This window comes from Dendroctonus ponderosae, unplaced genomic scaffold (genome assembly GCF_020466585.1).
Source record: "Dendroctonus ponderosae isolate FM_Combo_2020 unplaced genomic scaffold, Dpon_F_20191213v2 Dpon_F_20191213_3, whole genome shotgun sequence".
NCBI classification, from domain to species: domain Eukaryota; kingdom Metazoa; phylum Arthropoda; class Insecta; order Coleoptera; family Curculionidae; genus Dendroctonus; species Dendroctonus ponderosae.
This window is the reverse complement of record NW_026018508.1, coordinates 17,474,651-17,486,194: the sequence shown is the minus strand read 5'-3', so window position 1 is coordinate 17,486,194 and position 11,544 is coordinate 17,474,651. Positions and strand designations below refer to the sequence as shown.

General features: G+C 38.3%; 3 protein-coding genes across 7 annotated transcripts in view; 1 reads left to right on the top strand and 2 right to left on the bottom strand.

Moving 5' to 3' along the window:
- The window catches only part of LOC109539829, a 27,523-nt gene extending 19,996 nt beyond the window's left edge, over positions 1-7,527 (bottom strand). For all 5 annotated transcript variants that reach the window (XM_048664792.1, XM_048664794.1, XM_048664793.1 and 2 more), the window contains exon 1: positions 7,204-7,527. The gene's annotated coding sequence lies outside the window, so the exon portion shown is untranslated. The remainder of the gene's footprint in view (positions 1-7,203) is intronic.
- LOC109539825 (probable multidrug resistance-associated protein lethal(2)03659) lies at positions 2,236-9,546 on the top strand. Its single transcript, XM_019907835.2, has 9 exons — positions 2,236-2,456; positions 2,944-3,174; positions 3,230-3,657; positions 4,041-4,197; positions 4,252-5,508; positions 5,566-5,902; positions 5,963-6,113; positions 7,854-8,084; positions 8,143-9,546. The coding sequence occupies exons 1-9, from the start codon at positions 2,380-2,382 to the stop codon at positions 9,054-9,056; spliced, it is 3,783 nt and encodes a 1,260-aa protein (XP_019763394.2). The 5' UTR covers positions 2,236-2,379; the 3' UTR covers positions 9,057-9,546.
- Positions 9,544-11,471, bottom strand: LOC109539838. Its single transcript, XM_019907861.2, has 5 exons — positions 11,164-11,471; positions 10,351-10,727; positions 10,028-10,292; positions 9,767-9,978; positions 9,544-9,720 (listed from the first exon to the last, which is right to left on the bottom strand). Exons 2-5 carry the CDS (start codon positions 10,700-10,702, stop codon positions 9,629-9,631), a joined length of 921 nt encoding a protein of 306 aa, XP_019763420.2. The 5' UTR covers positions 10,703-10,727; positions 11,164-11,471; the 3' UTR covers positions 9,544-9,628.
- Between the last annotated feature and the right edge of the window lie 73 nt (positions 11,472-11,544).

Below are 11,544 nucleotides of genomic sequence, written 5' to 3'. Positions count from 1 at the left end.
GAATCGTGCTCTATTTGTTGCCGTTAAAAATTTTTTTCGCTTTACTGTGTCAATTAATTCGCTCTAAAAAGTTTTTTTACATGACATTAAAAAGTTTTATCATAAATTCCTTATCTTTAAAACGCCACAAGCAAATTTGTTGAACGTGTGAATTATATTGGAAGTGACCAGATCTCGGACATAGTTTAAATCGCCCTTTTTGAAAGATCTCAAGAACCATCTTTTTCAATTAAGTGTAGTAACATGCTGCTAACCTCTAAAATGACAGAAGCAAAATTTGACAAAAGCTTGAACATTTTCATGTATCTCCCAAAGATGCATGTTCAAATATTTCCACGTTTGTAACAATTTTCGCAATTTCAATTATAAAGTGTGTGTTAATTTTGTGATTTAAACTGTCTAATAAAGGATCACATTTCACGACGTAGAAATGTACATTGTTTGAACGATCAAACAACAGATACGTATTAAACAACCAAAAATATCGAACTAATCCGAGCGCATACAATTTTGAATATTTGCTGGAATGAGTCTTTTTAGTTAGGAGTGACACTCCGGATTAAATCACGTAACAAAAAGGAATTAAACATGCGACTGCATGGTGTTTGGATAAGAATCCTCAACGTCAAATGGGATGAACAGAAATAATTACCTAACAGTGTTTTCTCAGAAAAACAATTTTTGAAAAATTATTCTCCTCAGACATTCAGCAACTTTCTTGATCTAAGAATCGCCTTTGAAACGCCAAACAAGTAGTTTCTATATCAAAAGCAATTCATATTTAAAAAAACCCACGTAACTTAAATAGTCGTCGTTTCAGAGGCAATCTGGAAAATTAATTGAAATTGGCCATAGCTTTATTAAATCAGGAAACGTTTTATCAATTGACCTAAAGATATGCGTAAAAGACCTAATTTACTTGTATGAATTAAATTAGCTTAAACGCATAATAGACTTGGCTGGATGTGAAATACCGTAAACATTCTTCTAAGGTTAATTGCATCAGTTCATTCAGTCGATGGCCAATTGAAAAAGAATTCTAAACCAGTTGAAAAAAGATAAAAGGTTTACAATGAAAATCAACACAAACGAAACGGCTTTAATCGCATTTCAGTCTCTATTGATTGAAGATATGGCGTGTTTGCTGTAAAGTGTAAAACAAATTGTGTGGCGAATGAGTTGAAGGATTTTCAAAAGTTATGGAAACTTTTACTAAACTCAGTTAGTAGAATTTTTTAACCGCTACGGAATTACTTGATACAGGCCTGAAGATAACATTTGTATTTTCTTTGTTATTTTAAGCACTGGTTCATCCGTTTTCAAATTGAAGTTTGGTCAAAAATAACTTCGGCAAATTTTACAAGAGACAGAATAAAGTTAACTTTATTTTAGTAACCCCAAAGTTAAATTTATCTTCTGCAGCATAAAAAGAATAATAAAAAAATATGAAAACATTCTTGTTTCATCCTCAACACTTAAAGGAATATCGAGTTAGCAGTTAACCCCAAAGTTGACTTTATCTTCTGCAGCATAAAAAGAATAATAAAAAAAATATGAAAAAATTATTGTCTCATCCCCAACACTTAAAGGAATATCAATGATTTGACCAGGATTTTTCCAAGGATGCAGATCACTGCAATTAATTTTTCCCATTAAATATAAGTGCATATAAAAAATTCCAACGGGTTGAGTCTGGAGTTCGTGATGACCAAGACATGGGGCCATCAGGATCGATTTTGATAATATTTATTATTAATTTTTTCAAGCTTTAAAATTTTATTAAGTACCTCCGGATATTGCAACAAACACCTAGTATGTTGCAAAAAGCTTTCTTAAAACCTACCTTTAAGAAACTGACCAGCTTATTAGTACAAATAAAAAATAATTATAATTTTGAAATAACTGAAACACTAAAATATTTGATTAAATCCAAGTAGTACAAATGTAATTCTAATTGCCTGCCAACAAGCCCGATAACAAGAAACGAAAAAAAGCCCTGTGTATTAGCGACTATTTATAAAAGCGTATCGGCCCCAGCCCTAAATAAACAATGTAATCTATTAAATTTAACTTTCTTGTATCAATTGTCTCTTGAATGTTTGCGGAAAGTTTACATATCTACAATTATTTTTAATACTAACATTCATAGAGTGTTCAGCCATTATAAGCTTGGCTTATGATTTATGGCCGTAATATTTGTCTTGAAATTTTAAAAGATTTCATAAAAAGACCGCGGCTCACGAGCTTTGCACAATTTTATTGCGGATCGGTTTTGAGCAGGATGGTTCATTTCGGGCATGCATTAGTCTAACCGAAGAAGGAAAACAAGTGCGCACCTTTTCAGTGTTCAGTTCTTTGATTTTCAAGTGTTTGCACAAGATGGATCATACAGGACAGGAAGTGCGCAAACAAAATCCGAAGGAGAAGGCGAATATTGTGTCGGGATTAACTTTTATGTAAGTTTTTCTCTGAAGTTGAAGTGTTTTAAGTAATTTAATTTGGACTAGCCGATTGCTTAGGTTCAATTATTTTGTGCAAACATTAACAATTTCTTACGAAAATGTTGATGCTTTTGAATTATTTTAGTTTCACGCTTAAAGCACTTGAGTCGAACAAATTCTGAATTGAAGAAAATCTCATTGCAGCGCTAATTATAAATACGCTTCTGATCCAGGGCAGACTTTCTATAGATTTGAAAACTTTTCTTAAAAAAGAAGGCAAATTTTCTACTTGCTCAAAACTTTCCACTGCTTTAAATAAGCAAGTTTTATTTGCCCCCCTTCTTGTCAACTTTTAAGCCAAATAATTATCTTCTGCTCATTCCCAATGCACTTCACTAAACAAAATAAAAGAAGGCAAATGAAGGTTGCAAAAATTAGCAGACGTTTCTCTAGCAAAATTTACGTACATTTTCAAAGTGGTATATTCCGATTTTGTTCTTAGATATACTCGAAAACTATTCAGGAGAGCCTTAAAAAATGACTTAGAAGAAGAAGACTTGTACGACGTACTAAAGACACTGAACTCAGACAAATGCGGCACCAAAATCGAATCTCGTTGGAAGCACGAGCATTTGCAAGAAAATCCGTCGCTTGCGCGCCTGATGTGGGCAAGATTCGGCCTAAAATACGCCTTCATTGGCCTAATTCTGTTAACTTATAAGCTGTTTAACATGTAGGTAGTGAAACAGGGGATGGCGCCAGAAATGCAGTAATTATTTCGCTTCTAGAGCAATGGAACCATACGCGCTCAGCAGCCTGATCAACTGCTTCAAGTCCGAAAACAGTTGCACTTTGAACGAGACCTACATTTATGGTGCAACAGTGATCGGCATTAATGTTTTCAATTTTTTCTTTTGGCACAACTACATTATCTACGTGCAAACGTTTGCGATCAAAATCCGCACATCGTTCTGCTCGTTGCTCTATCGCAAAGCTCTAAAACTGACTCCCTCAGCCATGAACGAGATCAGTCTGGGAAACATTGTGACTCTAATCACAAAGGATGTGCATACATTCGAATCGTCCATTTGGCTCTTCAACGACATGTGGATCGGTATCGTTTCTTCAGCTTTTATTGTCTATTTGCTGGTTCTCAAAATGGGATGGATTTCGTTGATTGGAATCACGTTTCTTATGGCAACTATTCCCTTCCAACGTAAGTATGTAGACTTGTGTAACTAAATGTGTGTAACTAAATCCACAGGAGGTTAAAATTGCCATAATTTCTCCAAATGTGGGAAGTAAAGTAAAAGGAAATGATTCTCCTCGAATGAATGAAAACAGATATTCGCTAAAAATGTAATACAAAATGTGCCGTTTTTTACCAATCAAGCAAAAAGCTTTGGCATACAATAAACGAGCTTTCCAAGTTTCGACGGTATAAAGACGCCTTTTTTAGGCTCAAATCAAATTGAAACTTTTACTATTTTCTCTGTTTCTACTCCCAAATTCCTCTGGAGGTGAAAGAGCCCAATTTATCACCCTGCATCTGTACGATAAAGATGCAAGAAATTGCATATAAGAAAATAAATCTTTCAGTTTACATTGGGAAATTGACAACAGTCCTGAGGCTGCGAGTCAGCAAAAAAACCGACCAGCGACTTCAAATAATGCAAGAGATTCTCTCATCCATCAAGATCATTAAGCTGTACACTTGGGAGAACTATTTCAACGATCAAGTGAATGACCGCCGGAGGTAGTTAATGACCACAGCCATCAAACCTCGACTAATCCATCTAATACGTTTCAGAAAGGAGGTTAAAAATATGCGCGTGGCATCCGTGCTTAGATCCCTGATGGTGGTGGTGGGATTTGGGGCGACAAAAATCGGGTTCTACGTTCTCATTGTCGCCTACCTCTGGATGGGGTACATTCCCGACGCCAAGCTCATTTTCTACGTATCCAACATGTTCAATAATCTAAAGTTCCTGCTAGGCGTTTCCATCCCCATTGGCATGTCGAAAGCTGCGGAACTGCTGGCGGCCGTTATCAGGATTAATCAGGTGCTGAAGGCTGAAGAGCTGCACCGCGACAACAGCCATGACGAGCCTACGGATTCTCCTAAAATGTCCCTACAAAACGCCACGGTGACCATCAACAAGCGGCTGGCTTTGCAGGAAGTCTCCGTTAGCATAACGCCTGGGTTGACTGTTGTGTCAGGCACAGTGGGTTCAGGAAAGAGTTCGTTGCTCAAGGCTCTGTTGCAAGACTATCCGTTGGAAAGCGGTTCGGTTAGCACCTATGGAAGAATATCGTACGCGTCCCAAGATCCTTGGCTCTTCCCATCGTCAATCAGACAGAACATCCTCTTTGGCGAAAGCTACGACGAAGCAAGGTATCAAGAGGTAGTAAGAGTGTGCGCCCTGATGTACGACTTGAACATCCTGGAAAACGGAGACCAGACCATCGTGGCAGACAATGGCATCAACCTGAGCAAAGGCCAGCAAGCCAGAGTAAATCTAGCTAGGGCCATATACAAGCAAAGCGAAATCTACTTACTAGATGACTCATTGACTGCCCTGGACGCTCACGTGCAAGACCACATCTTCAATGAATGCATTAAGAAGTACTTGAAGAACAAAGTGGTGGTGTTAGTGACTCAAACGGTGCATCACATTCAGGACGCCGATAATCTGATAATCATGCAAAACGCCAGAGTGAAATCCATGGGCAAGCCCACTGAGTTGTCGATGGAAGAACTTTCCGAACTGGTGGGTAATGACGACGAAATAGAAAAGGAAATAATTGAGGAACCAAAAACCAACGGAATAGTCAAAGAAGAAAAAAAACCGACCGACGAAGCCGAAAGCGAAAAACTATTGGAATCCGAACAGACCCAGGCGAAGAAGATATACAAGGAAATCACCAAGAAGGGCGACGTGAGTTTTTCGGTGTATGGCAAATATTTCAAGTTTGGCGGCGGTATTTGCGTGTTCCTTGCTATAGTGTCCTTGTATTTCATTGCCCAAGGCAGCGAGACTACTGCTGAGAAGTTCATTGCTATGTGGTAAATAACATATTAAATATCTAATTAAATAATGAGATTGAAAACTTGCTTATTTAGGATTGACGAACAGCAGAAAGAAGTTGACTTGAGGGTCCTCAACCAAACCAACACGACAATTTTCGAGGAAACGGTCACTAAAAAGGACTTGTATATCCGAATCTACTCCATCACAATTGGCCTGAGTATGGCGCTGGTTCTAACGCGATCCTATTTGATGTTCGACTTCTGCCGAAGAGCTTCGGTTAAGTTGCACAAGGTCATGTCCACGACCATCATTAATGCTGTAATGGAATTTTTTGACACCAACTTTATCGGCAACGTGTTGAATCGATTTTCTCAGGACCTGATCACTATTGATGAATTTTTGCCTCACACGATAATCGAAATGTTCAAGGTAAGTTCTGGGCAAATGTGGTAAGTGGCATGGTTTAATGGCATAGTCGGTTGCTTTTAGATATCAGCGCAGATTTTGGGAGTTGTAGTCAATATATCAATTGTCAATTGGCGGTTTTTAATTCCGGCCAGCGCCTTCTTTTTCATCACTTTCTTTGTGCGAAGGCTTTATCTACCGACTGGCAGGAGCTTGAAGCGACTTGAAGCAGCCAGTGAGTAATTAAAATCATTATTCACATGCTGCATATTTCATTTGCTCATTTCTTCACTTCTAAGTACCTTTTTCCTTACTCTTAGTTACTATTATACAAGGTGATTTACAATTGATGCAGCATTCCATTGTGAGAAACTGAAATTTGTACCACTAAGCAATCGGATATGTTCAATAAACCTAAAATATTTGTAGCTATGCGATATTGTTGCTTATATCGAAAAGTACTAGAAAATCGCTAGATTTTGAAAATGGGTTCAAAATAGGCAAAATTATGGTACAGGCGCAAAAAATTTTTGAGTCTTGAACAAATGGCCAAATCGATTTTTTACGACGTAAATAAAATATAATCGCAAAAAATTCAAAAAACTTTTTTGAGGTATGAGGTTTATCTTAATGCTTGTGGTGTTGAAATAGAAAAAATAGCTTTTTGTCCAACTGAGAACACGCGGAACTTCAGCAGACAGAATGTATTCAGTTCCAAAGTCGACATTTGTCCGTGTCACGCCTATGTTGTTGATCAGTTTAGAACGCCCTGTATATTGGTTTATGGTCGGAAAGATAATTTTCCTGATCCCCTGGTGAAAAGTACGTACTTTCGCAACTGTTTTCGATAGCGAAAGCATCACTTTTACCCATTTAAAATTTTCTTCATCCCGTGTGGAAAGTAATAACTTTCGCCATGCACGCTAATAGCTTGACTATTTGCCTCTCACTGTTTTGACATTTTCAAAGTCTTTTTTTTCAAAACTTTATACTTTTCCGTGCTAGTTTCCACCGAGGATCACAAAAAATAGAATACGATACGCGAGACGAAATTATCATGTTTCTATGACTAAAGTGTCATAACGATTGGAGATTATGCAATGCTTTACACATGCTGTTAGCTTGATAGTCAGCTTGATAGTCAGTTCCAGATAGTATTTTTGTGTGGTTTTAATACAGTGGTTAATGAAATGGAGGGATAAATATGGAATCAAAGTTTTAATTTTTGAGAATATGACCCTTACGTTCAATAAGCTACGGTTGTCAAATAGTGAATCCAAAAATTGAGACTTCGTTCTAACAATATTTTTCATTATTGCACTTACTATTAAGGAGTCCATTTTTATATCCAAATAGTCTTTAGGTTCTCGAAACCCGCAAAAACTAGTTCATGAAACTCACTCGTGACCGTCGACGCATGTCAGGTTGACTAGTTCACCTTGACAGCAAACGCCAAAAAATCGAAAAATCGAGTTTTCAAGCAAAAATCGCACTACCGGCTGGGAAAATTACATAAAACGGTGACTAAAAAGCTTCTTTTTCACAAAATCAGCAAATTTCGATGAGAAACTGAAAACATTTTTGAATTTTTTGAAATTTTGAAGGAGCAAATCGCTCACAAGTACGCGTACCTGCCATTGACACAAGACTAATTTGACATAAGGGCTGGAGATACGAGGGCTATGTGAAAACTTGTAACTCTATCAAGGGCCAATATGCACGGTTTAAGTTAACAATTTTGAAAAAAAAAACTTCATTTTCTGGTCCAATGTTTCGGCGATATTTTATCCATCATGAGCGCTCATAAATTAAGATTTTCTTTTAGTTACAAAAATATTAAACTCGTAAATATTTCCGAAATCTTAGAAGACATCGGAAGACAGAGCGGGGAACAAACATGTTTTTTTAACCCAAACCTAATCATTTCTCATCTCTACCTAATAGATTGATTAGAAAAACCTTGAAATTTGTTTAGCTAGAAGTCCACTGGTGGGTCATCTGAATGCTTCCCTTGAAGGGCTGACCACCATAAGGGCCTACAAGGCTGAAGATATTTTGAAACAGGAATTCGACCGCCATCAAGACCTCTACACTTCGGCACATTTCATGCTAACGTGCACGTCCAGGGCTTTTGGATTTCTTCTGGATTCAATGTGCTCAGTTTTAATTGCTATGGTGGTGTTCAGGTTCCTGTTCTTCGATACTGGTAAGTGAGGAAACCAATAGAACCATTTACATTATAATAAAAAAATATGAAATTTCAGATACAAGCGCTGGAAATGTTGGTTTGGTGCTCACTCAAGTGTTTATGCTGGCTGGAAGTGTGCAATGGGGAGTTCGATGTTGGGCAGACCTGGAGAACCAAATGACGTCAGTGGAGCGTACGTTGGAATACACTAAACTGAAGCAGGAGAAGAAACAGGGCAGTAAAGTTGACAACTGGCCGAACGAGGGCCATATCCGCTACAAGAACGTGTGTATGTCCTATGGCAAAGAAATGATCTTGAAGAACCTTAATTTCGAAGTGCTACCATCCCAGAAAGTTGGCATTTGCGGACGCACTGGAGCTGGAAAGTCCTCAATCATTTCAACTCTATTTCGGCTGTATGAAGTGGATGGGGACATCCTGATTGATGGCGTCAACATCAAGCATATTGCTATAGACTTTTTACGCCAATGCGTAGCCATTATCCCACAAGATCCAGTGCTGTTCACTGGAACAGTGAGAACCAACATCGATCCTTACCGCATCTACTCAGACGAAGAAATCTGGAAGCTTCTGGAGCGGGTTCATCTGAAGGGCAGCATCCATACTTTGGAGATGCCGATTAATGAAAACGCCCCAGCCTTGAGCTCTGGCCAAAGACAGCTGATTTGCCTGGCTAGAGCGATAATTCGCAGAAACAAAATCGTCGTTCTGGATGAAGCCACGGCCAACATGGACCCTCAAACCGACGTAATGCTTCACGATGCAATCAAGGAAAACTTTGCAGGGTGCACGATCTTTTCCATAGCGCATCGATTGCACACTATTATTGACTCGGATAAGATTATGGTTCTGGATCGGGGGGAAATTAAGGAGTTTGATACTCCTGCTAAGTTGCTGGCCAATAAGGATGGCATGTTTTACAAGATGATTGAACAGGCAGGACTCACGAATTATTTGAACGGGGGTTGAATGGAATCATTTAGTGCGTAAAATATTTCTAGTCAGTATCGTGCCAGATTAAGACAATCCATATCGTCCATCCACGGGAATAAATCTGTTGTTTTTATTAAACAGTTAAGGCGCTTCAAGTATAGAGTTTCCTCAAGGTTAATTGAGAATATAAAAGTTCTAATTGGAGGCTAAGTTTATTGTTTTGTGCGGTCAACAAATGGTGAAATTATCTGTTTTATTTTACAGACGGAAAATTCTTCAACAAAGACATTAAAACCTGAATTCTTGACCTAGTTCAATAACGGCTATCTTGCTAAAGAATACAAGGATGTTGAAAAATCGATTTATCCAGTAGTCTCGAGGTTATCTTGGTGTTTACGAATCGATTAATTACACAGAGCGGCAAATGATGGCAAGGCTAATAAATTCATGTTTTATATGGGTTTTTAGTTAACTTTAATTTACAAATCCAGTTTCAAGTAATAAAATGTTGGTGCTCCAAGTGGAATTTTATCATCTTTTATTGTTCACACGCACTTGAAAACAGTAGATATTTTACCCAGCTTAGCTTAGTTAGGAACCCACTAGATTCAATAGTCGATCAACGCACATCTGTCCACTCTGGAGGCATTTTGGTATAGATCAAACATCATTTTCTCCTCAAAACATGCTCGTTTTTTCACTAAAAAACCCCTTTGACTTCCAACCGGTAAGAGCCCATTGCTTACCTTTCTGTTTGGTGGGGATGTGACCACAGGTCACATTCGCTGGTATCGGCAATTTTTCCACCTTACTCGGAGGTTGAGGGTACAATTCACAAAGTGCTTTGAGTTTCGCTTGATGGCACTTAACAGTCCTCCACATCTGCTCAGCATCCAGAGTCACACAGTCTTCTGATGGGAATTTGGATCGAGGATGCCCTGGCGCCCAAGCTCTATATCTGAATGAACCCATCCAGCTAAAGAAGGAAAAATTTGCATCCTTCTTACTTTGAACATGTCAAAAGATTTCCGAAACTAGTCCGAAAGACTCCTTCAGTTTCGATGTCATCCAACCCAACAAAGGCTGCGTTATTCAATCCAGGGAGTTTCTCCTTGATGGTCTGCGATAGGAGAATGGTTCGTTTTTCCGAGGAAACATCGGCCAGTTCCCCATTTTTCTTCTGGCAGGCCAATATCGACTGGCTGTAGTTCTGGGAGATTTTGGTCAATGTAAAAAGCCCCAACGATTTGATGCATGTGGCGTTTCTGGTCTCTAAAATTCAACTCTCTCTCTCCAATCTTCGAAAAGATCCAGAATCAGGACAACTTGCTGTTCAAATCCCCATAGGCGCTGTAGTAGTCGTAGCCCAAATTCAGGTTTAGTGAGGAAATTTCACCAGTTTCTGGGCAAGCTAAAACCTGGCAATTTGGCTGGTGGACTTCGGTCAAATTGATCGCGTCCGCAGGACTAAAGTTGAAACCTAATCCAGACTTTTCCCTTGCGAATATGTAGCATTCTTCCAGGCTATCAACTCTCTTCCAAAAAGCCACTGGAGATGGAGATTTGTAGCATGATTTAATTTTGTAATAGGTTAAGTTTCGGGGATGGTTTTGACAATTCTCCAGGCCCTGGCTCATCGGGATTGTTACCAGGAAGATAAGGAATTTAGCCGGTTTCAACATGATGCATTCAACTGCTCTGGATTAACTAAAATATTGATTTTGTGATTGATCGATGACGCTTTCTAAACAAGTGACAATCTTTCAAACGCCTGTTGATCCATATGTGATTCGGTCGAATTAGTATTTTGTTTAATGGCGGATAGAGCGGAAAGTGTGTGCTTCTCTCCGACGATTTTGAAAAATGTTAAGATATTCCGACTTTTTGGCCAAAAATTGTTTATTTTTCTTAATACAAAGTCCCGGTGCTTCGTTTCGCATTGTTTTTTTTTAATGGCAGTGATTTTAGGGAAGTAAACGCGATTTTTCGATTCGATTCGGACGAAATGTGGTTAACATTTCAGAGTTTTTTGATTCTATTGGATCGACTTTACCGTGGCAAATTATTGGCTTACAGAAATGGACACTTTAACGGTAAGTGCAACTTTTGAAAACTTTCACTCTAGAAACGCCCATCAGTTTACCTGTTTAGTTGTGCTTTTATCGTCTGTTAGTTTTTCCAAGTACCAATTTGAAAACTAGAAAATTTGATTTTTTTTATTATATAGATCGCCCAGAAGAGCCAAAACATATTTTTAGTAGCCGAAAATAAATTAAGATGACAAAAGTTTACGTGACAGAAAAGTGTCATCGCGTATCTCTTGCTACCCCTAAATAATTTAATATACAGGGTTTTGCAGAAGGAGGGCGTCAGACTTAATGGCCTATAATATAATGTAGAGAAGGGTTTGGTTTTTAGTTAATTTTTTTTTTTAGAAGCATGTTAACGCTTAGTTTCCCATTGACAGAATGTTAAAAGTGTTAGCCAAAAGATGCTTTCTTTACATCAGGGGCGGATCCAGGTT

Bases quoted from the DNA above. Each gene is read 5' to 3' on its own strand.
- LOC109539825 (XM_019907835.2), top strand. From the start codon at position 2,380: ATGGATCATACAGGACAGGAAGTGCGCAAACAAAATCCGAAGGAGAAG. The intron at 3,175-3,229 runs GTAGGTAGTGAA...TTTCGCTTCTAG, and splicing joins ACTTATAAGCTGTTTAACAT to AGCAATGGAACCATACGCGC. The intron at 4,198-4,251 runs GTAGTTAATGAC...AATACGTTTCAG, and splicing joins CAAGTGAATGACCGCCGGAG to AAAGGAGGTTAAAAATATGC.
- LOC109539838 (XM_019907861.2), bottom strand. From the start codon at position 10,702: ATGTTGAAACCGGCTAAATTCCTTATCTTCCTGGTAACAATCCCGATG. The intron at 10,293-10,350 runs GCAAGTTGTCCT...GTTGAATTTTAG, and splicing joins CGCCTATGGGGATTTGAACA to AGACCAGAAACGCCACATGC. The intron at 9,979-10,027 runs GTAAGAAGGATG...GGGTTCATTCAG, and splicing joins AATCTTTTGACATGTTCAAA to ATATAGAGCTTGGGCGCCAG.